General features: G+C 41.7%; 1 protein-coding gene across 1 annotated transcript in view; it reads left to right on the top strand.

Annotated features, from left to right (window-relative positions):
- Positions 1-26645, top strand: part of ckap5 (cytoskeleton associated protein 5) — a 48934-nt gene extending 22289 nt beyond the window's left edge. The window contains exons 20-44 of the mRNA XM_083893965.1: positions 1-133; positions 213-387; positions 496-609; positions 2109-2237; positions 2340-2534; positions 2634-2760; positions 3699-3781; positions 4104-4202; positions 7484-7606; positions 9490-9639; positions 9730-9933; positions 10773-10908; positions 10984-11177; positions 11271-11443; positions 13505-13678; positions 13965-14094; positions 16212-16391; positions 16491-16678; positions 18546-18621; positions 19022-19210; positions 21591-21716; positions 21817-21900; positions 24294-24453; positions 25023-25123; positions 25216-26645. The exon at positions 1-133 is cut by the window's left edge and continues 16 nt beyond it. Coding sequence (XP_083750091.1) covers positions 1-133; positions 213-387; positions 496-609; positions 2109-2237; positions 2340-2534; positions 2634-2760; positions 3699-3781; positions 4104-4202; positions 7484-7606; positions 9490-9639; positions 9730-9933; positions 10773-10908; positions 10984-11177; positions 11271-11443; positions 13505-13678; positions 13965-14094; positions 16212-16391; positions 16491-16678; positions 18546-18621; positions 19022-19210; positions 21591-21716; positions 21817-21900; positions 24294-24453; positions 25023-25123; positions 25216-25476 — 3704 coding nt within the window. The 3' untranslated portion in view covers positions 25477-26645. The remainder of the gene's footprint in view (positions 134-212; positions 388-495; positions 610-2108; positions 2238-2339; positions 2535-2633; positions 2761-3698; positions 3782-4103; positions 4203-7483; positions 7607-9489; positions 9640-9729; positions 9934-10772; positions 10909-10983; positions 11178-11270; positions 11444-13504; positions 13679-13964; positions 14095-16211; positions 16392-16490; positions 16679-18545; positions 18622-19021; positions 19211-21590; positions 21717-21816; positions 21901-24293; positions 24454-25022; positions 25124-25215) is intronic.
- The last annotated feature ends 1161 nt before the right edge of the window (positions 26646-27806 follow it).

The following is a 27806-nucleotide window of genomic DNA, read 5'->3' as shown; positions in this document are numbered from 1 at the left end:
CGCCTGCTCCAACCAGATTCGCCAAGAAGACGTCGGCGGCGTCGGCGAACGACGAGGCTGACGAGGGAGACGAGCGCGACGAGGACAGAGGAGAACAGGACGTCATGGACCTTCTGCCCAGAGCGGACATCAGGTAACGGAAACGCTGACTAAGTCAAAGCGATCAGGTGACCGCGATCGGCGTCTGCCACCCCCTCTGTCTCTCTTTCCAGCGACAAGATCACGTCCGACCTGGTGTCCAAGATCGGCGACAAGAACTGGAAGATCAGGAAAGAAGGCCTGGACGAGGTGGCGTCCGTCATCTCGGACGCCAAGTTTGTCACGGCCAACGTCGGGGAGCTGCCGCTCGCGCTGAAGGGACGGCTCGGCGACTCCAACAAGATCCTGGTGAGCGAGAGACTAATGCACTTTCTCCCACCGAGAGCACATGTGGTGGACGGTGAGCGCAGGTGTGTGTGTGTGAACTAAAGTGTGTGTGTGTGTGTGTGTGTGCAGGTGCAGCAGACCCTGACCATCCTGCAGCAGCTGGCCACAGCCATGGGACCTGGACTGAAGCAGCACGTCAAAGCGCTGGGAATCCCCGTCGTCACTGTGCTGGGAGACAGCAAGGTACTGCGCACACACTGGCAAAGGTCGTGACCACACAACGCACAACTCTGCCCCCTGCTGGTGGACATCATTTAAAACCGCCTGGCCCCGTCTGAGGGACCGTTTACAGCAGTTTCAGGGATTTAAAATGGGTTCTTTTTCATTTTGATAGGGATTCTTTCAAAATAAAATACACATTTTAATATTCCCTTTCTTTTTAATAGTTATTCTTACAAAATAAAATACACATTTTTATGTTCCCTTTCTTTTTAGTAGTTATTCTTACCAAATAAAATACACATTTTAATGTTCCCTTTCTTTTCAGTAGTTCTTTCAAAATAAAATACAAATTTTAATGTTCCCTTTCTTTTTAGTAGTTATTCTTACAAAATAAAATACACATTTTAATGTTCCCTTTCTTTTTAGTAGTTATTCTTACCAAATAAGATACACATTTTAATGTTCCCTTTCTTTTTAGTACTTATTCTTACAAAATAAAATACACATTTTTATGTTGTTTTTAGTAGTTCTTTCAAAATAAAATACACATTTTAATGTTCCCTTTCTTTTTAATAGTTATGCTTACAAAATAAAATACACATTTTAATGTTCCCTTTCTTTTAGTAGTTATTCTTTCAAAATAAAATACACATTTTTATGTTGTTTTTAGTAGTTCTTTCAAAATAAAATACACATTTTAATGTTCCCTTTCTTTTTAATAGTTATGCTTACAAAATAAAATACACATTTTAATGTTCCCTTTCTTTTAGTAGTTATTCTTTCAAAATAAAATACACATTTTAATGTTCCCTTTCTTTTTAGTAGTTATTCTTACAAAATAAAATACACATTTTGATGTTCTTTTTAGTAGTTCTTTCAAAATAAAATACACATTTTGATGTTCCCTTTCTTTTGAGTAGTTATTCTTTCAAAATAAAATACACATTTTAATGTTTTTTTTCTTTTTAGTAGTTCTTTCAAAATAAAATACACATTTTAGTGTTCCATTTCTTTTTAGTAGTTCTTTCAAAATAAAATACACATTTTTATGTTCTTTTTCTTTTTAGTAGTTCTTTCAAAATAAAATACACATTTTAATGTTCCCTTTCTTTTAGCAGTTATTCTTACAAAATAAAATACACATTTTTAATTCTTTTTATGTTTTTAGTAGTGTTTCTTTCAATATGAAATACATTTTACTATTCCCTTTCTTTTTAGTAGTTGTTTTTATGTTTTTAGTTGTGATTCTGACAAAATAAAATACCGCTTTTTATGTTCTTTTTCATTTTAGTCGAGATTATTTTTAAAAAAAAAATTAAAAAACGTTTTAATATTCCCTTTCTTATTTATTATTCCAAAATAAAATAAATTTTTATGCTCTTTTGATTTTGGTAGTGACTCTACAAATTTAAATACAGATATTTGTGTCTGATTTCAGTAGTGATTCTTTTACAAATAAAATACGTGTGTTTGAGTAGTTTTTCCTCATAAACCCTGCATTTGTGTGTGCGTGTCTGCAGCCTAACGTGAGGGCGGCGGCCTTGACGACTCTGCAGGCGTGGGTGGAGCAGACTGGGATGAAGGAGTGGCTGGAGGGCGAGGATCTGTCCGAGGAGCTGAAGAGAGAAAACCCCTTCCTGCGTCAGGAGGTCGACTAAAACGCACACAAAAAAACGTCACACAAACGCTAAACCTTCTGTGGTGGAAAAAATGGACTTTTGAGTCACGCACGTTGGTCTTGGTCTCACCAGGTTCTGGGCTGGTTGGCAGAGAAGCTGCCCGCGTTGAGGACGGCGCCCGCCGATCTGATGCTGTGCGTCCCTCAGCTGTACGCCTGCTTAGAGGACAGAAACGGCGACGTGAGGAAGAAGGCTCAGGACGCCCTGCCTGCTTTCATGATGCACCTGGGCTACACCAAAATGACCAAGGCCACGGGGAAACTCAAAGTAATGATTTGTGTTTTTTTTTTTAGTTTTTTTTTTTATTCTCATTTCCTGGCTTGTGACCTTTGACGCAGAGTCCTGACTGTCCTCGTCTGTTCTCAGCCGTCCTCCAAGGATCAGGTGTTGGCCATGTTGGAAAAGGCCCGAGCGGCCGTTCCCGAAAAACCCGCCGCTGCCGCCAAGACCGGAGGAGAGAGGGACTCGGCCGAGACGAGCAGAGCCGCGTCAGGTTTGTGCGACGTCGTCAAATGTCCACAAGGGCAGTGAAACTAACCTGTGAGCTCCCTCTGGTGGAGGAAAACCAGAAACACTGTTTCACTGTGATCGGAGTGTAGAAAATGAAAGAAATGACAGAAAATACATGAGATGGAGTCACCTTAGTATTTAAATGACAGCACTTTTCTGTGAGACAGTTCCTGCTCGACCACTTAAAGGGTCTTAATCACGATTTAATGAGGTATTAAATTTTGTCCATACAGCTGAAAAATGACAGAAACGTGAAAATATTCACATTTAAGAAGCTGAAAAATGACAGAAACGTGAAAATATTCACATTTAAGAAGCTGAAAAATGACAGAAACGTGAAAATATTCACATTTAAGAAGCTGAAAAATGACAGAAACGTGAAAATATTCACATTTAAGAAGCTGAAAAATGACAGAAACGTGAAAATATTCACATTTAAGAAGCTGAAAAATGACAGAAACATGAAAATATTCACATTTAAGAAGCTGAAAAATGACAGAAACGTGAAAATATTCACATTTAAGAAGCTGAAAAATGACAGAAACGTGAAAATATTCACATTTAAGAAGCTGAAAAATGACAGAAACGTGAAAATATTCACATTTAAGAAGCTGAAAAATGACAGAAACGTGAAAATATTCACATTTAAGAAGCTGAAAAATGACAGAAACGTGAAAATATTCACATTTAAGAAGCTGAAAAATGACAGAAACGTGAAAATATTCACATTTAAGAAGCTGAAAAATGACAGAAACGTGAAAATATTCACATTTAAGAAGCTGAAAAATGACAGAAACGTGAATATATTCACATTTAAGAAGCTGAAAAATGACAAACACGAAAATATTAAGAAGCTGAAAAAAACAGGAAATGGTGAAAAAGAAAAGGTTGTAGAATAAGAGCGTGCTGTTTACTCTGCAGCCTCCAGGTCTCAGCCGGTGAACGATGACGTCGACAGCAAACCTGAGGTGAAGAAGGTCAGAGGAGGAGTCGCTGCTAAGAAGGTGAGCGAATCACAATCACACCCCCCCCCCCCCCCCCCACCATGCTCTGTGCTCTCCTGTATCACACGACGTCACGTCATTTGTAGAAATCGGGGGGAAAAAAACGGTGATGTCGCAGTCTGCTGCCATCTGGTGGAGACGTAAGACGCACGCAGGCAGTGTCTTCACAAATGATTTTAGAAAAATATGAACGATGCTTCTCCCCTGGTTGTCGACGCGTTTTTTTTTTCTTCATCCTTTCAATGTGAGTTGTGTTTTGTTTTGTTTTGTTTTGTTTTGTTTTGTTTTGTTTTATTTTGTTCAAACACTTTTATTCACCCAGCCCCCCCCCCCTCCTGAGGAACCCACCCCTCCCCCTCCCTCCAAGGACAAGGACACTAGTGCTAGTCAAAGAAAGAAGGCTGCAGCTGGCAGTCAAAAGGTAGAGGTGTGTGTGTGTGTGTGTGTGTGTGTGTGACACACCGAGGCGTCTCCACCTGGTTTCATCGCCTGTGTCTCGTACGGTGGCCCGGAAGCACAAACCGTTATTCCAGGACGTGAACAAACACCTTTACCTGGACGTGATAAAGTGACGATTCCTTTGACAGTTAAACGTCGACAGGCTCGCGTGACGACATCGAAGCCTTTGTTTGACATTTACAGAATGAAACGCTCACGACGGTCAACGTGTGGCGCTCAGCGTTTGACACAGGAAGTTGTAACGAGCGAACGCGTTCAGGGGCTCTTATTTTGAAAGGAAGCGGCGCTGCTCTATAAGAGGCGCTGATTGACGCAAGTTTTACTTTAGTTTTAAGTAGCTTTAGTGTAGATTTTTTGTAGTTTTATTAGTTTTAGTGTATATTTTAGTAGTTTGATTTTAGTGTCGGTTGTTTAGTAGTTTTAATTAGTTTTAGTTTGGTTTTTAGTATAGTTTTGGTTTAGATTTCAGTAGTTTTAGGAGTTTTAATTAGTTTGTGTGGATTTTAGTAGTTTTAATTAGTTTTAGTGTAGATTTTAGTAGTTTTAATTAGTTTTAGTGTAGATTTTAGTTTAGTTTTAGTCTAGAGTTTAGTTTTAGTGTAGATTTTAGTAGTTTTAATTAGTTTGTTTGGTGTTTAGTTTTAGTGTAGATTTTAGTAGTTTTAATTAGTTTTAGTGTAGATTTTAGTAGTTTTAATTAGTTTTAGTTTGGTTTTTAGTAGTTTTAATTATTTTTAGTTTGGTTTTTCGTTTAGTTTTAGTGTAATTTTTAGCAGTTTTAATTAGTTTTAGCGTAGATTTTAGTTTAGATTTTAGTAGTTTTAATTAGTTTTAGTGTAATTTTTAGTAGTTTCAATTAGTTTTAGTGTAGATTTTAATTAGTTTTAGTGTAATTTTTAGTAGTTTCAATTAGTTTTAGTGTAGATTTTAATTAGTTTTAGTGTAATTTTTAGTAGTTTTAATTAGTTATATTGTTGATTTTAGTAGTTTTAATTAGTTTTAGTTTGTTTTTTAGTAGTTTTAAATTTTAGTAGTTTTAATTAGTTTTACTTTGGTTTTTAGTAGTTTTAAATTTTAGTAGTTTTAATTAGTTGTTTGGTTTTAAGTGTAAATTTTAGTGGTTTTAATTAGTTTTAGTGTAGATTTTAGTAGTTTTAATTAGTTTTAGTTTGGTTTTTAGTAGTTTTAGATTTTAGTGGTTTTAATGTAGATTTCAGTAGCTTTAATTAGTTTTAGTGTAGATTTGAGTAGTTTTATTAGTTTTAGTGTTTATTTGTATTACTTTTAGTCTTTTTAATTAGTTTTACTTTAGTATTTAGTGTTAGTTTTTTGTCATATGCAGAGTTTGCCAGGTGTAAGATTCATAAAGTCATGATAAATATTGTGTCATAAATACCCAACAAGACGCCATTAAAAAAATGTCTTGAGGACAAATTAACAAACATCTCTGAATCAACTCCAACAGTCGACAAGGAAACAGAGAAAATGGTGCGTCACAGTCAATTAGAAATTGGAAAAAATAGTTTAACATTTCTGTAATAATGGTTTGCACTTCCAGGCCACCGTAGTCTAATAACCATGGCTGTCTAATCAGATTCACACACACAGTTCTGAGGTGAAATCAGTCTTTAACATGTCACAATAACAATAACTAAAGACTAGTGAGTATGTTCTGTATGTGCATGTTCACCACTGTTCATCTGTGTTCAGTCACTTTTTCAGCCTAACACCTTTACCTCCTCCATCTTCTCTTCAAGGCCGGAATTAAACTCACCGTTAGCTACGCATTCGCAACATCATGGCTGTCTTTTCACATTTTAGAAGCTGAAAAATGACAGAAACACGAAAATATTCACATTTAAGAAGCTGAAAAATGACAGAAACGTGAAAATATTCACATTTTAGAAGCTGAAAAATGACAGAAACGTGAAAATATTCACATTTTAGAAGCTGAAAAATGACAGAAACGTGAAAATATTCACATTTTAGAAGCTGAAAAATGACAGAAACACGAAAATATTCACATTTAAGAAGCTGAAAAATGACAGAAACGTGAAAATATTCACATTTTAGAAGCTGAAAAATGACAGAAACGTGAAAATATTCACATTTTAGAAGCTGAAAAATGACAGAAACGTGAAAATATTCACATTTTAGAAGCTGAAAAATGACAGAAACACGAAAATATTCACATTTAAGAAGCTGAAAAACAACAAAAACACGAAAATATTCACATTTAAGAAGCTGAAAAATGACAGAAACGTGAAAATATTCACATTTAAGAAGCTGAAAAATGACAGAAACACGAAAATATTCACATTTAAGAAGCTGAAAAATGACAGAAACGTGAAAATATTCACATTTTAGAAGCTGAAAAATGACAGAAACACGAAAATATTCACATTTTAGAAGCTGAAAAATGACAGAAACACGAAAATATTCACATTTAAGAAGCTGAAAAATGACAGAAACACGAAAATATTCACATTTAAGAAGCTGAAAAATGACAGAAACACGAAAATATTCACATTTAAGAAGCTGAAAAATGACAGAAATAGGAAAATGTTCACATTTAAGAAGTTGAAAAATGACAGAAACAGGAAAATATTCACATTTAAGAAGCTGAAAAATGACAGAAACGTGAAAATATTCACATTGAAGAAGCTGAAAAATGACAGAAGGGTGAAAATATTCACATTTAAGAAGCTGAAAAATGACAGAAAGGTGAAAATATTCACATTTAAGAAGCTGAAAAATGACAGAAAGGTGAAAATATTCACATTTAAGAAGCTGAAAAATGTCAGAAACGTGAAAATATTCACATTTAAGAAGCTGAAAAATGACAGAAAGGTGAAAATATTCACATTTAAGAAGCTGAAAAATGACAGAAAGGTGAAAATATTCACATTTAAGAAGCTGAAAAATGACAGAAAGGTGAAAATATTCACATTTAAGATGCTGAAAAATGACAGAAACGTGAAAATATTCACATTTTAGAAGCTGAAAAACGACAGAAACACGAAAATATTCACATTTAAGAAGCTGAAAAATGACAGAAACGTGAAAATATTCACATTTTAGAAGCTGAAAAACGACAGAAACACGAAAATATTCACATTTAAGAAGCTGAAACAGCGAGTTTATTTCTACCTCCACGCCTTCTTTAAATCAAAGCGAACGACGCTCGCCACTTCATTCACGCTGATGATGATGATGATGATGATGATGTTGTTGTTGTTTTAGCCGGCAGCTGGAAAGAAGCCTCCGGCCAAAGGTGCGAAAGACGAGGAAGACAAGTCCGGGCCGATCTTCATCCACGTTCCAAATGCAAAGGAGCTGCGGGTGAAGGAAGAGAAGCAGCTGAAGGTAAACGTGTTAGCGATCCTGTCGTCACATGACCTCCCCTTCTGTTTATCCGATACTTTTTGTACTTGGTACTGACACGTTGGTGCTTCCGTGAATTACTTGATGAATGAATCGGTGCCAAATTTCGGGTGCGAGAGCTGTGTGGCTAACGTTTGGCCGGTTAGCTCACAGTCCATAGCTGATTGTGTAAACACACAAGGGAGAGGTGCTGTTGTTGTTGCTGTTGACCTGGTCCTAAATGTTCTTTCTAAATAACATCGTTTTTTTGGTTTATTTATTTACTGTTCTTAAATCGTCTTCATAAAAAAAACTGAGAAACTTTGATGCAGAACTGGACAAACATTTTAAAAGTACTGAAATAAGGTACGGTTTGGTCGTGAATTCCAGATACCGGCACAAATTCGGACTGAACCCGCAGCAAATGACATTTTGGTCATGACCGACATCGTCCTTCTGGACGTTGACCAATGGGCTTTTCTGAAGGACGGACAGTCCATACTGTGACTGTCCCCTGTCTTTCTGAAACGTGAAAATATTCACATTTAAGAAGCTGAAAAATGACAGAAACATGAAAATATTCACATTTAAGAAGCTGAAAAATGACAGAAACATGAAAATATTCACATTTAAGAAGCTGAAAAATGACAAACGTGAAAATATTCACATTTAAGAAGCTGAAAAATGACAGAAACATGAAAATATTCACATTTAAGAAGCTGAAAAATGACAGAAACGTGAAAATATTCACATTTAAGAAGCTGAAAAATGACAGAAACATGAAAATATTCACATTTAAGAAGCTGAAAAATGACAGAAACGTGAAAATATTCACATTTAAGAAGCTGAAAAATGACAGAAACGTGAAAATATTCACATTTAAGAAGCTGAAAAATGACAGAAACGTGAAAATATTCACATTTAAGAAGCTGAAAAATGACAGAAACATGAAAATATTCACGTTTAAGAAGCTGAAAAATGACAGAAACATGAAAATATTCACGTTTAAGAAGCTGAAAAATGACAGAAACATGAAAATATTCACATTTAAGAAGCTGAAAAATGACAAACGTGAAAATATTCACATTTAAGAAGCTGAAAAATGACAGAAACATGAAAATATTCACATTTAAGAAGCTGAAAAATGACAGAAACGTGAAAATATTCACATTTAAGAAGCTGAAAAATGACAGAAACGTGAAAATATTCACATTTAAGAAGCTGAAAAATGACAGAAACATGAAAATATTCACATTTAAGAAGCTGAAAAATGACAAACGTGAAAATATTCACATTTAAGAAGCTGAAAAATGACAGAAACATGAAAATATTCACATTTAAGAAGCTGAAAAATGACAGAAACGTGAAAATATTCACATTTAAGAAGCTGAAAAATGACAGAAACGTGAAAATATTCACATTTAAGAAGCTGAAAAATGACAAACGTGAAAATATTCACATTTAAGAAGCTGAAAAAAGACAGAAACATGAAAATATTCACATTTAAGAAGCTGAAAAATGACAGAAACGTGAAAATATTCACATTTAAGAAGCTGAAAAATGACAGAAACGTGAAAATATTCACATTTAAGAAGCTGAAAAATGACAGAAACGTCAAATTATTCACATTTAAGAAGCTTCAGAAAAGCCCATTGGTCAACGTCCAGAAGGACGATGTCGGTCATGACCAAAACGCTGGAAATTCAGTCCGAATTTGTGCTGGTATCAGGAATTCACTACCAAACCGTACCGTTGGACGTTGACCAATGGGCTTTTCTGAAGGACGGACAGTCCATACTGTGACTCTGTCCCCTGTCTTTCTGAAACGTCCTCACTGTAGTGAGACTGATTCATTTCACTGCCTTTTGTCCTTTCTCCAACCAAAGATGTTAAAGTGGAACTTCATGACTCCAAGAGACGAGTACGTGGAGCAGCTGAAGAGCCGGATGTCCACCTGCACGGCCAAGTGGCTGATGGAAGAGCTTTTCCACAACGACTTCCAGAGACACGTCAAGGCCATCGGCGTCATGATCGAGGTGGCGGCCATGTTTGGTTTCTCGTCGCGGTCGTGTTTTGTGGGCGTCGGCTCTCGTTTGTTAATGGTTTCTCATTTTGCATTTCAACAGAGATTGGAGAGCGAGAGCGAAGCCACGGTTAGCTGCCTGGACCTGATTCTGAAGTGGGTCACGCTGCGCTTCTTTGACACAAACACCACCGTGCTGATGAAGGTGCTGGAGTATCTGAAGCTGCTGTTTGCCATGCTCAACCGAGACAACTACCACCTGACCGAGTTCGAGGCCAACTCCTTCATCCCCTACCTCATCCTCAAGGCGAGTCGCCACAAAAACATCGTCTTGTTCTTACAGTCTACCTATAATTCAAAAATCTACTTCTAGTTCCAAATTCTATTACAGTTCCAAAATCTGATGATAAATCCCAAATTCTACTTATAATTCCAAAGTCTACTCCTAATTCCAAAATCTACTCATAATTCCAAATTCTACTGAAATTTCCAAAATCTACTTATAATTCCAAAATCTATTAATAATTACACAATCTACTCATAATTCCAAATGTTACTCAAATTCTAAAATCCACTTATAATTCCTAAATCTACTCATAATTCCAAAGTCTACTCATAATTCCAAATTCTACTGAAATTTCCAAAATCTGCTTATAATTCCAATTTATACTCATAATTTCCAAAATCTAACAGAATTTATATTTACAAAAATCTATTTGTAGTTCCAAAATCTACTCGTAATTCCAAAATCTACTCTAAATTCCAAAATCTACTCTAAATTCCAAAATATACTTATAGTTCTACTCATTATTCCAAATTCTCCTGAAATTTCCATAATCTACTCATAATTCCAAATTATACTCGTAATTCCACAATCTATTAATAATTCCCGATTTCTACTTGTACTTCCAAAATCTACTCATAGTTCTACCTATAGTTCGGAATTCTGCTCAAAATTCCAAAATCTACTTATAGTTCCTGTCTGATTCAACACACACTAGCTGACAGAGAGATACAGCGCCACCTACGGAGGTGGAGTCACACGTACGCGGACAACAAATCCATTTTGTCCTCCACATGTAAGCTCTCAGACTCTGTCAGTTGATGACGTGTAAACAGACCGAGTGTCTTCTCGCTCTCCTTCAGGTGGGAGAATCGAAGGACGTGGTTCGTAAAGATGTCCGGGCCATTCTGGGAATGTTGTGTAAAGTCCACCCAGCGTCCAAGGTCTTCCCTTTGCTCATGGAGGGAACAAAGTCCAAGAACTCCAAGCAGAGAGCTGGTATGTGTCGTCATTAGCAGACGACCGATGCTTCGGTAACAGGTGGGAGAATAACCGACGTCTCAAACGTTTCAGAATGTCTGGAGGAGCTGGGCTGTTTGATCGAAGGCTACGGGATGAACGTTTGTCAGCCGACTCCAGCCAAGTCCCTGAAGGAAATCGCCGTTCACATCGGCGACAGAGACACGTCCGTCCGCAACGCAGCCCTCAACACCGTGGTGGCGGTCTACAACGTCTGTGGGGAGCAAGTTTACAAACTCATCGGAAACGTAAGGGTTCGGGAACTGTCTGCGATACCGTTGCTCTGCGCTGTCCGCACCAAAACCGTCCTCCTGTTGCGATCATCTCTCTGTTTTTGACAGCTGTCTGAGAAAGACATGAGCATGTTGGAGGAGAGGATCAAACGCTCGGCCAAGAAGACCCAAGCGGCGCCCGCCAAGCAGAACGCCACGGAACGTTCTCACAGGGAACATCCGACCAACCCCAACGCCACCTTCCTCCGCAAGTCTGCCCAGGAAGACCCCAACAAACTCAAGTACGTCACCTACGACACTGGACGCATGTGTGAATGTTAGCCACATGAATCATTCACATTGATACAGAGAACTCATCATTCATCCACTGATACTTCCAAAGTCTACTGGTGATTCCAAAATCTACTCATTGTTCTAAAATCTGCTTATAATTCCAAAATCTACTTAATACTTAAAGTTCCAAAATATACTGATAGTTCCATAATATACTTGAAGGTCCAAAATCTACTTATAGTTCCACAATATACTTAATACTTGCATTTCCTAAATCGACTTAAATTTCTAATATCTACTTAAATTTCCAAATTCTACTTAAATTTCTTTAATCGACTTAAATTTCCAAATTCTACTTATAGTTCCATAGTGTGTCTCTGCGTCTTTGTGTCTCTGCGTCTTTGTCTCTGCATCTTTGTGTGTCTCAGCGTCTCTGTGTGTCTCTGCGTCTTTGTGTGTCTTTGTCTCTGCTTCTTTGTGTCTCTGCTTCTTTGTCTCTGCGTCTTTGTGTCTCTGCTTCTTTGTGTCTCTGCCTCTTTGTGTGTCTCTGTGTCTTTGTGTGTCTCTGCGTCTTTGTGTCTCTGCTTCTTTGTGTCTCTGCTTCTTTGTGTCTCTGCCTCTTTGTGTGTCTCTGCGTCTTTGTCTCTGCTTCTTTGTGTCTCTGCGTCTTTGTCTCTGCTTCTTTGTGTCTCTGCGTCTTTGTGTGTCTCTGCTTCTTTGTGTCTCTGCGTCTTTGTGTCTCTGCTTCTTTGTGTGTCTCTGCGTCTTTGTGTCTCTGCTTCTTTGTGTGTCTCTGCGTCTTTGTGTGTCTCTGCGTCTTTGTGTCTCTGCTTCTTTGTGTCTCTGCCTCTTTGTGTCTCTGCGTCTTTGTGTCTCTGCCTCTATTGTGTGTCTCTGCTTCTTTGTCTCTGCTTCTTTGTGTCTCTGCTTCTTTGTGTCTCTGCGTCTTTGTGTCTCTGCTTCTTTGTGTCTCTGCTTCTTTGTGTCTCTGCGTCTTTGTGTGTCTCTGCTTCTGTGTGTCTCTGCGTCTTTGTGTCTCTGCGTCTTTGTGTCTCTGCTTCTGTGTGTCTCTGCGTCTTTGTGTCTCTGCTTCTTTGTGTGTCTCTGCGTCTTTGTGTCTCTGCGTCTTTGTGTCTCTGCTTCTTTGTGTCTCTGCCTCTTTGTGTCTCTGCGTCTTTGTGTCTCTGCCTCTATTGTGTGTCTCTGCTTCTTTGTGTCTCTGCTTCTTTGTCTCTGCTTCTTTGTGTCTCTGCGTCTTTGTGTCTCTGCTTCTTTGTGTCTCTGCGTCTTTGTGTGTCTCTGCTTCTGTGTGTCTCTGCGTCTTTGTGTCTCTGCTTCTTTGTCTCTGCGTCTTTGTGTCTCTGCGTCTTTGTCTCTGCGTCTTTGTGTCTCTCTCTGTGTCTTTGTTTCTCTGCATCTTTGTGTGTCTTTGTGTCTCTGCGTCTTTGTGTCTCTGCGTCTTTGTGTCTCTGCGTCTTTCTCTCTCTCTGTGTCTCTTTGTGTCTTTGTCTCTTAACCCTTAATCTTTCTTCCTGTTTGCTTCCCTCCTCTGTCTTTGTCTTAACCCTTCATCCTTCTTCTGTCTTTGTTTCTCTTTGTGTCTTTGTCTTTATCTCTTAACCCTTCATCCTTCTGTTTCTGTCTCTTTGTGTGTTTCTGTCTCTTTGTGTCTTTGTGTCTCTGTCTCTTAACCCTTCATCCTTCTTCCTGTGTGATTTCCTCCTCTCTCTGCTCTGCCTGCCAATCTTCCTTTTGGAGCAGAATAATGTATCGCACATACAGGATGTGAGTACTTCCTCTTTTACGTCCTCCTCCTCTTTTACGTCCTCATCTTCTTCTTCCCTCTTTCTCGTGTCATTGTCAGAATCCACTACTCCTCATGAACCCTAACCCGTTTACACCAAGTGTTTCACTAACCCACATGAGTTCAGTGTCTCTTCATATTTACTATGAAAAGCTAATGCAGATTATTCCAAGTGGCTCAAATCATCATTAAGATCACTGAATGGACGATTTAATGTGGTTCTGTACTTGAACATCCTCTTTGTCTCCTCTCCGTGTCCATGTAGCCAAACGGCTCAGAACTCGCAGCACGGTGACTCCTCCCACCCTTCCATCCCTAAGAGGTTCCAGCTGGACCTGGACACCATCGAGAGCGACATGGGCCCTGAGTGCAAGATGCCAGAACTCATCGAATTCAATCTGGACGAACTGTTGGAGCCCGTACCCCTGCCAGAACGCCTGTAAACACACACACACACACACACACACACAATCCCCCTCCCAGAACACCTGTAAACACACACAGTCACTCACACACACACACACACACACACACAATCCCCATTCCAGAACGCCTGTAAACAGTCACACACACACACACACACACACACAGACACAATCCCCCTCCCAGAACACCTGTAAACACACACACACACACACAGACACACACACAGTCACACGCACAGACACACACACAGTCACACACACACACACACTGAATGCTGTTGTTTGTGGTTCTGCTCTCAGGATCAGGAGGATGCAGTCTGGCCCCGCCCACTTTGAGCAGCTCCACTACAGCACCTCCTCCACCATAAACCTGGTCATTTCTCAGGTGGCCAGTGGGGACATCAAAACCAGCGTCCAGGCTCTGGCTCAGGTACACTGTCCTCGCCTCATGGCTCCTCCTCAAAGTGGGCGGAGTCAAATACACTGTCCCCGCTCGCCTCATAGCTCCTCCTCAAAGTGGGCGGAGTCAGGTACACTGTCCCCGCTCGCCTCATAGCTCCTCCTCAAAGTGGGTGGAGTCAGGTACACTGTCCCCGCCTCATAGCTCCTCCTCAAAGTGGGCGGAGACAGGTACACTGTCCCCGCCTCATAGCTCCTCCTCAAAGTGGGCGGAGTCAGGTACACTGTCCCCGCCTCATAGCTCCTCCTCAAAGTGGGCGGATTTAGGAACACTGTCTCCGCCTCATAGCTCCTCCTCAAAGTGGGCGGAGTCAGGTACACTGTCCCCCCACTCGCCTCATAGCTCCTCCTCAAAGTGGGCGGAGTCAGGTACACTGTCCCCCCACTCGCCTCATAGCTCCTCCTCAAAGTGGGCGGAGTCAGGTACACTGTCCTCGCCTCATGGCTCCTCCTCCTCAAAGTGGGCGGAGTCAGGTACACTGTCCTCTCCTCATAGCTCCTCCTCAAAGTGGGCAGTCAAGTACACTGTCCCCCCACTCGCCTCATAGCTCCTGCTCAAAGTGGGTGGAGTCAGGTACACTGTCCCCCACTCGCATCATAGCTCCTCCTCAAAGTGGGCGGAGTCAGGTACACTGTCCCCCCACTCGCCTCATAGCTCCTCCTCAAAGTGTGCAGAGTCAGGTACACTGTCCCCCCACTCGCCTCATAGCTCCTCCTCAAAGTGGGCGGAGTCAGGTACACTGTCCTCGCCTCATAGCTCCTCCTCAAAGTGGGCGGAGTCAGGTACACTGTCCCCGCCTCATGGCTCCTCCTCAAAGTGGGCGGAGTCAGGTACACTGTCCCCCCACTCGCCTCATAGCTCCTCCTCAAAGTGGGCGGAGTCAGGTACACTGTCCCCCCACTCGCCTCATAGCTCCTCCTCAAAGTGGGCGGAGTCAGGTACACTGTCCCCCCACTCGCCTCATAGCTCCTCCTCAAAGTGTGCGGAGTCAGGTACACTGTCCCCCCACTCGCCTCATAGCTCCTCCTCAAAGTGGGCGGAGTCGGGTACACTGTCCCCGCTCGCCTCATGGCTCCTCCTCAAAGTGGGCGGGGTCAGGTACACTGATAATAGCGATAGCAGCTAGCTAACCACCGGGATAGCATCGGCTACGACTAGCTAGTAATTCAAAACGAACTTGACCAGTGATTGAGAAACACCGTTGACAACTGAAGAAGACCCGCAATACAACCATTACACACGACTGTCGTAATTAAAACGATGAAAATACATTTGTGCGAGTCTTTAACGGCCGGCTTTCAAACTTCGCTGACGGGTGACGCGGCGGAAGCTGGGAAAAATTCCTCAAAGCCCTCCGTTTCAAGTGCGGTCCTGAGGAAGCTTCGTTTCGAGGGCTACGTAGCCCTTACGGCTTGGCCCTAGCCTAGAAATGAGACGAACCCTAACCCCTCACATGAACGCACAAAAACAAGGGGGAGGGCTAAGGGGTGGAATTGGGATTCAGCCTTAAGCCCAATTAATACTTCTGCGTAAAGTGCTCTGCGTAGGCTACGTAGAGACTCTGCGTCGACGCAGAACCTGTTGAAGAGCCTCTGCATCGTCTCCGGGTGCACGAAATATTTTTTAAGTGTCCGTCACTCCGTCAAGGGACAACGGAGACGGCAAGAGCTGCGATTGGTCCTCAGGACAGGCTGAGCGAAGCTGCTCTGTGCCGGCTATCAGTGCGCTCCGGGCGTCCTGGCAGAGGCGGAGCTGATCCCCGCCGATAACGCCGCTGCCGAACTATAAATACGTCATATCTTAACACACACAGCACATGTTTAGACCCTAAATGGCCAATTTCTCGCCTCAAATTATCTTAAAACTGCGTTCCGTGACACAGAAAAGTGAGAAACGGCCACTGTTTCAACAACAACAGTCTTTTTCTCTCTGATCGGGCGGGAAATTGCAGCGAGTGTCCGTCACCACGACGCAGAAGTATAAATGCTCGAGGCGTCTCCGTGGTGACGCAGACGGATAACGCATACGCAGTCGGAGAAGTATAATGTGGCCTTAAATCCTTCATGCCTCCTTCCCTCGATCCACAGATTGACGAGGTGCTGCGTCAGGAGGACAAAGCCGCCGTCATGTCGGGACACATCGATCAGTTCCTCATCGCCACGCTCATGCAGCTGAGGCTCATCTACACCACACACATGGCCGACGAGCGGCTGGACAAGAAGGACATCATCACGCTCTACAGCTGCATCATGGGGAACATGCTGTCGGTGAGTCGCCGCAGCGCTGAGCGGCGTCGGGTGGTGGTGGCGGCGGCGGCGGCCGCGCTGCTTATATAACGCTGTGTCTCTCGCTCGCTGTCCCCGCAGCTCTTCTCCATGGAGTCGCTGGCCAAAGAGGCGTCCACGGGCGTGTTGAAGGACCTGATGCACGGCGTGATCACGCTGATGATGGACAGCCGAGTGGAGGACATCGAGGACGGACAGCAGGTCATCAGGTCTGTGAACCTGCTCATGATCAGTGTCCTGGACAAGTCTGACCTGACCAACATCATCAGGTGAGTGTGACGAGATGTTCCAGAGCCACTTCACAAAAGACTCGTCATAAAACCCACCTCAGTCTAAGGCTCCGTCCCAGCGCCTCCCCCCCTAAAATGTCGCCTTGGTTTTGAGTTCCCTCAAGAGCGTTTGCCCTGCGTGGCGGGCGTGCTCTCTCGGGGCGCTCGGTGGGGTAGCCGCTCGCTAGCTAGTTAGCTAGCTGCTTTCATAAATGGTCACTTATTTTCTGACATTGGTGTTCAAAGCTCAGCGGTCATGCACAAACATATTCCAACACATTTCGACATTGTAACGCACTTATTTGCGAAAAAAATATATTACCAGGAAAATGTTCCTCGGCAGATGTGGCCGCCATCTTTGTTGAGAAATATCAGCAGGCTTGCTGAATTCGCAAAGCATCATGGGTAATTCCATCTTCCACTTCGTTTTAAGCCCGCACCAGAGCTCACTAAGGCCCTGTCCCAATACCTACCCTAACCCTACACTTTTACCCTAACCCTACACTTTTACTCTAACCCTACACTTTTCCCCTAACCCTACACTTTTACTCTAACCCTACACTTTTCCCCTAACCCTACACTTTTACTCTAACCCTACACTTTTCCCCTAACCCTACACTTTTACCCTAACCCTACACTTTTATCCTAACCCTACATTTTGCTCGTTCTCGTGTAGGTGGAGCAAAAAGGAAATGTGATTTTTTCCTTATAATCGACCCTCAAAATGTAGTGAGCTCGTGTGCGGCCTTCAAAAGAAGTGGAAGATGAAATTACCCATGATGCTTTGCGGATTCAGCGATCCGGCTGATATTTTTCAACAAAGATGGCGGCCACATCTGCCGAGGAACATTTTCGTTGAAACATATTTTCGCAAATAAGCGCGTTGCAATGTCGAATTGTGTTGGAATATGTTTGTTTGATACACATCCAAAGGACCGCTGAGCTTTGAACACTAACGTCAGAAAATAAGTGACCATTTATGAAAGCAGCTAGCTAACTAGCTACCGAGCGGCTACCCCACCGAGCGCCCCGAGAGAGCACGCCCGTCACGAAGGGCAAACGCTCTCGAAGCACCCGGCAAACAGCCGCCAGCTAGCTCTGCTACATGTGTGTAGTTCTGTCGGTGTGTGGATGTGTGTAGCGGCGTTCACTTGGACACGAATACCCAATGTCGACATGTGACGTAGGTTAGCACGTTCGTTACGTTCACTACGCTAATTTGCATGTAGTGATGTCCCAATAGCACTTCCCTCAACGAGGGGAATTTACAGTTGAGGGAACTCAAAACCAAGGGGACATTTTAAGGGGGAGGTGCTGGGACGGAGCCTTAAAATCACATTTCCCCTTGCTCCCCCTACACATGAACATGCAAAAATGTAGGGTTAAGGGAGGTATTGGGACAGGGCCAAAGTCTACGATATCTGCATCACATGATCACGTCTTTGTGACCACCACTCACTCTCTCACACCAAAGCCCATAGAGAAAATCAGTGATTTTAGCTCACAGGGACACAGGGTCCTCAATTGCCTCGTGTGGTCACTTTGTGTCACTGACCTAAGTCTGAATGAAGGATTTTAAAAGCTGAATTAACAAAATCAGTCATTGTAAGTTAGTGATGGAGGCAGCAGTGGATCAACAACTCGACTTTGGTGTGGGAGAGTGAGTGACTTTGGTGTGGGAGAGTGAGTGGTTTACAAACTTCAGTTTCGCAGTGAGATAAAGACATGAACGTGTTCTTAAAGATATCATAGAAACTTAAAACTGTCTTTGAAACTTTATTCAGTGGCTAAAATCGCATTTCCTGGTGTCGTTTGTTGTTGTTGTTTTGATCCTGATCTGACTCCGCCCCCTCCTGCCTCTCTGCAGTGCTCTGCTGGTGCTGCTCCAGGACAGTTTGTTCATGACGGCCTCTTCTCCCAGATTCACTGAACTCGTCATGAAGGTAAGGAAAAGAAAGCCTTCTGTTGATTGTAATCGGTGGTCGGCATCATGGCGGAGTCGTCTGTAATCTGCCTTCAGCTCCTGATGTGAAGCTTTCAGGTTCAATCAATCCTCTCAAAGTTAAACTGACATGTTAAGAAAAATGTCTTTAAAATGAATAAACAATGTCAGGAGGCAAGTAAAGCCTGGCAGCCCACCAGGCTTATAATGCACTGGAGAAACCCTGCAGTAGGTTTTGGAATTATGAGTATATTTGGGAACTTTGAGTTGATTTTGGAATTATGAGTATATTTGGGAACTTTGAGTTGATTTTGGAATGAGTATATTTGGGAACTTTGAGTTGATTTTGGAATTATGAGTAGATTTGAGCTAAACTGTGTGTGTGTGTGTGTGTGTTTCAGTGTCTGTGGCGGATGATCCGCTTCCTCCCAGAAACCATCAACAACATGAACCTGGACCGTATCTTACTGGACATCCACAACTTCATGAAGGTTTTCCCCAAAGATCAGCTGAAGAAGCTGAATAGCGACGTCCCGTACCGAACCCTCAAGACTCTGCTGCACATGATCTGCAAACTCACCGGCGCCAAGGTGACGCCGCTTGAGGGGATTTAGTAATTATGAGGGGATTTAGTAATTATGTGGGGATTTAGGAACTTTGAGTAGATTTTGGAACTTTGAGTAGATTTTGGAACTTTGAGTAGATTTAGTAATTATGAGTAGATTTAGGAACTTTGAGTAGATTTTGGAATTTTGAGTAGATTTAGGGACTTTGAGTAGATTTAGTAATTAAGAGTGGATTTGGGAATTTTGAGTAGATTTAGTAACTATGAGTGGATTTGGGAATTTTGAGTAGATTTTGGAATTTGGAGTAGATTTTGGAATTTGGAGTAGATTTTGGAACTTGGAGTAGATTTAGTAATTATGAGTAGATTTTAGAATTTTGAGTGGATTTAGGAACTTTGAGTAGATTTTGGAATTTTGAGTGGATTTAGGAACTATGAGTAGATTTAGTAATAATGAGTTTATGCGTAGATTTTGGACCTTTGAGTAAGTTTAGTAATTATAAGTAGATTTTATAATTTTGAGTAGATTTTGGAACTTTGAGTAGATTTAGTAATTGTGAGTAGATTTTGGAATTTTGAGTGGATTTAGGAACTATGAGTAGATTTAGTAATAATGAGTTTATGCGTAGATTTTGGACCTTTGAGTAAGTTTAGTAATTATAAGTAGATTTTATAATTTTGAGTAGATTTTGGAACTTTGAGTAGATTTAGTAATTGTGAGTAGATTTAGTAATTTTGAGTGGATTTAGGAACTTTGAGTAGATTTAGTAATTATGAGTTTATGAGTAGATTTTGGAACTTTGAGTAGATTTAGTAATTGTAAGTAGATTTTGTAATTTTGAGTGGATTTAGGAACTTTGAGTAGATTTAGTAATTATGAACACTGGACCAGCTCTATACCCTTCGCAGGGTGCTCGAGGGTTCATGGGAGTTTGCTCAACCAGTCCACATGTGTTTTGTGGACTTGGAGAAGGCTTTCGACCGTGTCCCTCGTGGCATTCTGTGGGGGGTGCTCCGGGAGTATGGGGTCGGGGGCCCTTTGCTAAGGGCCGTGCGGTCCCTGTACGACCGGAGCAGGAGCTTGGTTCGCATCGCCGGCAGTAAGTCAGACTTGTTCCCAGTGCATGTCGGACTCCGGCAGGGCTGCCCTTTGTCACCGGTTCTGTTCATTATTTTTATGGACAGAATTTCTAGGCACAGCCGGGGGCCGGAAGGGGTCCAGTTCGGGAGCTGTTGGATTCCATCTCTGCTCTTTGCAGATGATGTGGTCTTGATGGCTCCTACGAACCAGGAACTCCAGAATGCGCTGGGGCGGTTTGCAGCCGAGTGTGAAGCGGCGGGGATGAGAATTAGCACCTCTAAGTCCGAGGCCATGGTTCTCGACCGGAAAAAGGTGGCTTGCTCCCTCCGGGTCAGTGGAGAGATCCTGCCTCAGGTGGAGGAGTTTAAGTATCTTGGGGTCTTGTTCACGAGTGAGGGAAGGATGGAGCGTGAGATTGACAGGCGGATCGGTGCAGCGGCCGCAGTAATGCGGTCGTTGTATCGGTCCGTTGTGGTGAAGAAGGAGCTGAGCCGAAAGGCAAAGCTCTCGATTTACCGGTCAATCTACGTTCCTACCCTCACCTATGGTCATGAGCTTTGGGTTATGACCGAAAGAACAAGATCCCGGATACAAGCGGCTGAAATGAGTTTTCTCCGCAGGGTGGCGGAGCGCTCCCTTAGAGATAGGGTGAGGAGCTCTGTCACCCGGGAGGAGCTCGGAGTAGAGCCGCTGCTCCTCCACATCGAGAGGAGCCAGCTGAGGTGGCTCGGGCATCTGAATCGGATGCCCCCTGGACGCCTCCCTCGGGAGGTGCTCCGGGCATGTCCCACCGGGAGGAGACCCAGAGGAAGACCCAGGACACGCTGGAGTGACTACGTCACCCGGCTGGCCTGGGAACGCCTTGGGGTCCCCCCGGAAGAGCTGGAGGAAGTGTCCTGCGAGAGGGAGGTCTGGGCGTCCCTTCTCAGACTGCTGCCCCCGCGACCCGGCCCCGGATAAGCGGTGGAAAATGGATGGATGGATAGTAATTATGAGTTTATGAGTAGATTTTGGAACTTTGAGTAGATTTAGTAATTGTGAGTAGATTTTGCTGCCTGCTGATTGGCTACTGAGTTTTACAAGATAATCGCAAGTTAAACGTTGGATACGTACCGTTGTTTTTGTCGCGTGTCGATGGGGGAACAAGTTGCAGACGGACGGTGACTCCAAGTCTGTGACCACTTCCTGTCCATGGAGCTGTCGCTCCAAACCTCAGGTTCCAATCAGCAGTCAACTCCCTAAGCCCCGCCCCCGGTCAGAATGATTCAATTGATGTTTTATCTTGATGTTTGTCTAAAAGTGTTGTTAATCGCGTTGCTAACAGATCGTCGACCACCTGACCCTGATCGAGAATCGCAACGAGTCCCAGCTGGAGGCCTACATGTTGCGGGTGGTCAAACATTACGCCGTGGACGGCGAGCGAGACGAGAAGAAGAGCGCCCTGCGAACGGTGAGCTCGCTCGGCGAACGTAAAAAAAAAACACCACCCCCTTCGCTCCGGGAAGCGCGTTCGCGTCCCCAACTGACGAGTGGTGTTGTTCTGTTGGCAGGAGGACCGCATGTCCAAGGCCATGGTCAGCGACGTTCTGACGGAGACCTTCAAGAAGATCGGCTCCAAGGAGAACACCAAAGAGGCGAGTTCAGCCGCCGGCGGCAAAAACACAACACGTGTGTTACTGTGACTTTGAGTAGATTTAGTAATTATGAGTAGATTTAGGAACTTTGAGTAGATTTAGTAATTATGAGTAGATTTTGGACTTTTTGAATGGATTTTGGAACTTTGAGTAGATTTTGGAACTTTGAGTAGATTTAGTAATTATGAGTAGATTAAGTAATAATGAGTTTATGAGTAGATTTTGGAACTTTGAGTAGATTTAGTAATTATGAGTAGATTTTGGAATTTAGAGTAGATTTTGGAATTTTGAGTAGATTTTGGAACTTTGGTAATTATAGATTTTGGAACTTTGAGTAGATTTAGTAATTATGAGTAGATTTTGGAACTTTGAGTAGATTTAGTAATTATGAGTAGATTTTGGAATTATGAGCGGATTTAGGAACTTTGAGTAGATTTAGTAATTATGAGTGGATTTAGGAACTTTGAGTAGATTTAGGAACTTTGAGTAGATTTAGTAATTATGAGTGGATTTAGGAACTTTGAGTAGATTTAGTAATTATGAGTGGATTTAGGAACTTTGAGTAGATTTAGTAATTATGAGTAGATTTAGTAATTTTGAGTAGATTTAGTAATTTTGAGTAGATTTTGGAATTTTGAGTAGCTTTTGGAACTTTGAGTAGATTTAGTAATTATGAGTAGATTTTGGAATTTTGAATAGATTTTGGAATTTTGAGTAGATTTAGTAATTTTGAGTAGATTTTGGAATTTTGAGCGGATTTAGGAACTTTGAGTAGATTTAGTGATGAGTTTATAAGTAGATTTAGTAATTATGAGTAGATGTTGGAACTTTGAGTGGATTTAGGAACTTTGAGTAGATTTAGTAATTATGAGTAGATTTTGGACTTTTTGAATGGATTTTGGAACTTTGAGTAGATTTTGGAACTTTGAGTAGATTTAGTAATAATGAGTTTATGAGTAGATTTTGGAACTTTGAGTAGATTTAGTAATTATGAGTAGATTAAGTAATAATGAGTTTGAGTAGATTTTGGAACTTTGAGTAGATTTAGTAATTATGAGTAGATTTTGGAACTATGAGTAGATTTTGGAATTTTGAGTAGATTTTGGAACTTTGGTAATTATAGATTTTGGAACTTTGAGTAGATTTCGGAATGTTGAGTAGATTTTGGAACTTTGGTAATTATAGATTTTGGAACTTTGAGTAGATTTAGTAATTATGAGTAGATTTTGGAACTTTGAGTAGATTTAGTAATTATGAGTAGATTTTGGAATTATGAGCGGATTTAGGAACTTTGAGTAGATTTAGTAATTATGAGTAGATTTTGGACTTTTTGAATGGATTTTGGAACTTTGAGTAGATTTTGGAACTTTGAGTAGATTTAGTAATAATGAGTTTATGAGTAGATTTTGGAACTTTGAGTAGATTTAGTAATTATGAGTAGATTAAGTAATAATGAGTTTGAGTAGATTTTGGAACTTTGAGTAGATTTAGTAATTATGAGTAGATTAAGTAATAATGAGTTTGAGTAGATTTTGGAACTTTGAGTAGATTTAGTAATAATGAGTTTATGAGTAGATTTTGGAACTTTGAGTAGATTTAGTAATTATGAGTAGATTAAGTAATAATGAGTTTATGAGTAGATTTTGGAACTTTGAGTAGATTTAGTAATTATGAGTAGATTTTGGAACTTTGAGTAGATTTTGGAACTATGAGTAGATTTTGGAATTTTGAGTAGATTTTGGAACTTTGGTAATTATAGATTTTGGAACTTTGAGTAGATTTTGGAATTTTGAGTGGATTTAGGAACTTTGAGTGGATTTAGTAATTTTGAGTAGATTTTGGAATTTTGAGTGGATTTCGGAATTTTGAGTAGATTTTGGAACTTTGAGTAGATTTAGTAATTATGAGTAGATTTTGGAACTTTGAGTAGATTTAGTAATTATGAGTAGATTTTGGAATTATAAGCGGATTTAGGAACTTTGAGTAGGTTTAGTAATGAGTTTATGAGTAGATTTTGGAACTTTGAGTAGATTTAGTAATTATGAGTAGATTTTGGAATTATGAGTGGATTTAGGAACTTTGAGTGGATTTAGGAACTTTGAGTAGATTTAGTAATTATGAGTAGATTTAGTAATTTTGAGTAGATTTTGGAATTTTGAGTAGCTTTTGGAACTTTGAGTAGATTTAGTAATTATGAGTAGATTTTGGAATTTTGAATAGATTTAGTAATTTTGAGTAGCTTTTGGAATTTTGAGTGGATTTTGGAACTTTGAGTGGATTTAGTAATTTTGAGTAGATTTAGTAATTTTGAGTAGATTTAGTAATTTTGAGTGTACTCGCACACTCACTCACTCACTCACTCACTGACACACACACATGTGTCTGATATCCAGGGTCTGACAGAGCTGTATGAGTTTAAACAGAAGTATCCAGACGTGGACCTGGAGCCTTTCCTTCAACACACCACTCAGTTCTTCCAGAGCTACGTGGAGCGAGGGCTGCGTCTCATCCAGTCGGAGAAAGAGAGTAAAGCTCGAGTCCAGATCTCTGCAGGTACGACGTCACGTGACCGTGTCAAATGCACTCGCGTGTGCCATCTAGTGTTTGGAAGAACAAAGTGCAGCAGCGTGTGTTTTGTAATGTTGTTCATCCTGAGTTTGACGACAACGTGATGATTCACACGTTTGTGTCTTTGTTTAGAGTTTAAATGTGAACTTTACTGATCTTTAAACGTGTGACTGTCTGTGTGTGTGTGTGTGTGTGTGTGTGTGTGACTGTCTGTGTGTGTGTGTGTGTGTGTGTCTCTCTCTCTCTCTCTCTCTCTCTCTGTGTGTGTGTGTGTGTGTGTGTGTGTCTCTCACTCTCTGTGTGTGTGTGTGTGTGTTTCTCTGTGTGTGTGTGTCTCTCACTCTCTCTCTCTGTGTGTGTGTGTGTCTCTCACTCTCTGTGTGTGTGTGTGTGTGTGTTTCTCTGTGTGTGTGTGTGTCTCTCACTCTCTCTCTCTGTGTGTGTGTGTGTGTCTCTCACTCTCTGTGTGTGTGTGTGTGTGTGTTTCTCTCTGTGTGTGTGTGTGTGTGTGTGTCTCTCACTCTCTCTCTCTGTGTGTGTGTGTGTGTGTGCAGTGAACCAACAACACACTGTGGACTCTAATATGACCAATGAAGACGTCCAGAGAAGATTGAAGATCCTCAGACAGAGATGTGGTATGGAGAACATGTTCACTGTAAGTACACACACACACACACACACACACACACACACACACACACACACACACACACACCTCTTCATCCTCTCTCTCTCTCGGTGCTGCAGGGCGTCGGAGGGGGCGGAGACGGCGAGCCTCAGCAGCGTCCCGTCGTGGTGTCGGCGGCGGCGCCGTCGTCGAAGCCATCGGTGCCGTCGTCGACCGACATGCTCCACAGCAAACTGTCGCAGCTCAAAGAGTCCAGAGAGATGTACCAGCAGGACCACGCCCACTCGCCCGGACACGCCCACACACGCGGCAACACCCAGAGCATGCAGCTCGACGACCTCATGAAGCGCGTGGAGAAGATGAAGGGCAGCTGGCAGTGAGGGGGGGGGCGGAGCCACGCTCATGCTAACCGTGACACACACACACACACACGTTTTAGCTTCTATTCAAATATATTAAAGTTTTGTCTGTTTGTTGTTTTGTTGTTTTTTAAAGTGTTTAAACATCTGGACAGAGGGGGCGCTCACACACCCACATTTCTCACATCCCGCACTCTCCCGGAGCTAACGCTAAGCTAACTACGTTCTCTGTAAAGTGACGAGCGTACGTCGCCACCGTTGTCCGTTTTTTCGCACAGGTTTCATAGCTCGAGCTCAAATATTTCAGTTTCAACTTTTAACGCGGGATTAGCGTCTTTGCTAACTAAGTAGCTAACTACTTAGTTAGCAAAGACGAGCTAACTACTAAGTAGTTAGCTACTTAGTTAGCTAAGTAATTAAGTAGCTAACTAGCTTAGCGTTAGCTCCACTCTCCTGGAGCTAACGCTCAGCTAACTACTGTACTTCTCCGTCAAGTGACGAAGCGTACGTCACCACCGTTGTCCGTTTTTCGCGCAGGTTTCGTAGCTCAAGCTCAAATATTTCAGTTTCAACTTTTAACGCGGGATTAGCGTCTTTGCTCAGACCACGTACGAGTTCTCGTCGCGTCAGCCGGTAAACGCAAACTCCGCCCCTGATGTCACAGAAATGTGCGCGAACAGTTAGCTTAGCATGACGGGGCGTTGTCACGATGACGTCTTGGTCTCGGTGTCTGTGAATACTTGAGTGTCCTCCTCCGCCGCCACGTCGCCGTGTAAATGTGCGACCGCTGCCCCCTTCTGGCTGAGCACTTAACATCGACACAGTAACAGCGCGTTAGCGTCACGCACGTCCGCCTACTTTCAGTCCGTTTCCATGGCAACTATGGACTCGTACACGCGTTTGTGTTTATGTGTAAATACTGTATGTAACACCCTCCACTAACCCCGCCCCCTCCAGCTGTTATTTAAGGGCGGAGCAGGACAGTCGAGCCAACATGGCCGCCGCTGGTGTGTTTTCAGGAGCATGAACATCGTTTTGTTTCCTCCTGTAAATAAATAAGCGTTAACGAAGCTGCTGTTTGACGATGATGATGATGAAGAGTCGTCTGTGAAGAAGAAGAAGAAGAAAACAACAGATAACTTTGTTTTTCTATTTAATTCCGTCTCAGTCTCTGACTTAGTTTTTCTGTATAATCCATAGTGGAAAATGGAAATAAAGTCTTTCTTTTTTAAAAAACCACAACAATCCTTTGACCCTTTATTTATTTAGACAACTTTTCATATTGTTGAAGCCGACTCAGCGTTCTCCCTCCCTCTCTCTCTTGTGGTCTGAGAAGGCCACCGTAGCTGTGCCGAGGTCAGCAATCGGTGTTTTCGGCTCCGTTACCTTTTGTGGTCGGAAACGAACGCCGACGCTTTCACCGTCAACGTCACTTCTGTCGCGTTTAGTTTCGCTGTAAATCGGTCGTCGACGTAGTCGTGCCCGAGTTCTGTGGCATCATTCTTTACGATATTGGCACGATATTCAAGCCACGATATGAAATCACGATATTTATGCTGCAGTACCATATTTATGTCTTGAAACAATATCACAATATTTATCACAATGCGATATTTAAGCCACGATGCGATAATGTCACGATATTTAAGCTGCAATACGATATTTATGTCATGAAAAGATATCACAAATTTTATCACAATGCAATATTTAAGCCACGATGCGATAATGTCACGATATTTAAGCTGCAATACGATATTAATGTCATGAAACGATATCACAATATTTATCACAATGCGATATTTAAGCCACAATGCGATAATGTCACGATCTTTAAGCTGCAATACGATATTTATGTCATGAAACGATATCACGATATTTATCATAATGCGATATTTAAGCCACGATGCGATAATGTCACGATATTTAAGCTGCAATACGATATTAATGTCATTAAAAACGATATCACGATATTTATCACAATGCGATATTAAAACCACGATGCGATAATGTCACGATATTTAAGCTGCAATACGATATTTATGTCATGAAACGATATCACGAATTTTATCACAATGCAATATTTAAGCCACAATGCGATAATGTCACGATCTTTAAGCTGCAATACGATATTTATGTCATGAAACGATATCACAATATTTATCACAATGCGATATTTAAGCCACGATGCGATAATGTCACGATATTTAAGCTGCAATACGATATTTATGTCATGAAAAGATATCACAAATTTTATCACAATGCGATATTCAAGCCAAGATACGATAATGTCACGATATTTAAGCTGCAATAAGATATTTATGTCATGAAACAATATCACGATATTTATCACA

Source organism: Microchirus variegatus (assembly GCF_963457635.1).
Source record: "Microchirus variegatus genome assembly, chromosome: 8".
Taxonomy (NCBI): Eukaryota; Metazoa; Chordata; class Actinopteri; order Pleuronectiformes; family Soleidae; genus Microchirus; species Microchirus variegatus.
This window is presented reverse-complemented; position numbering and strand designations above follow the sequence as displayed.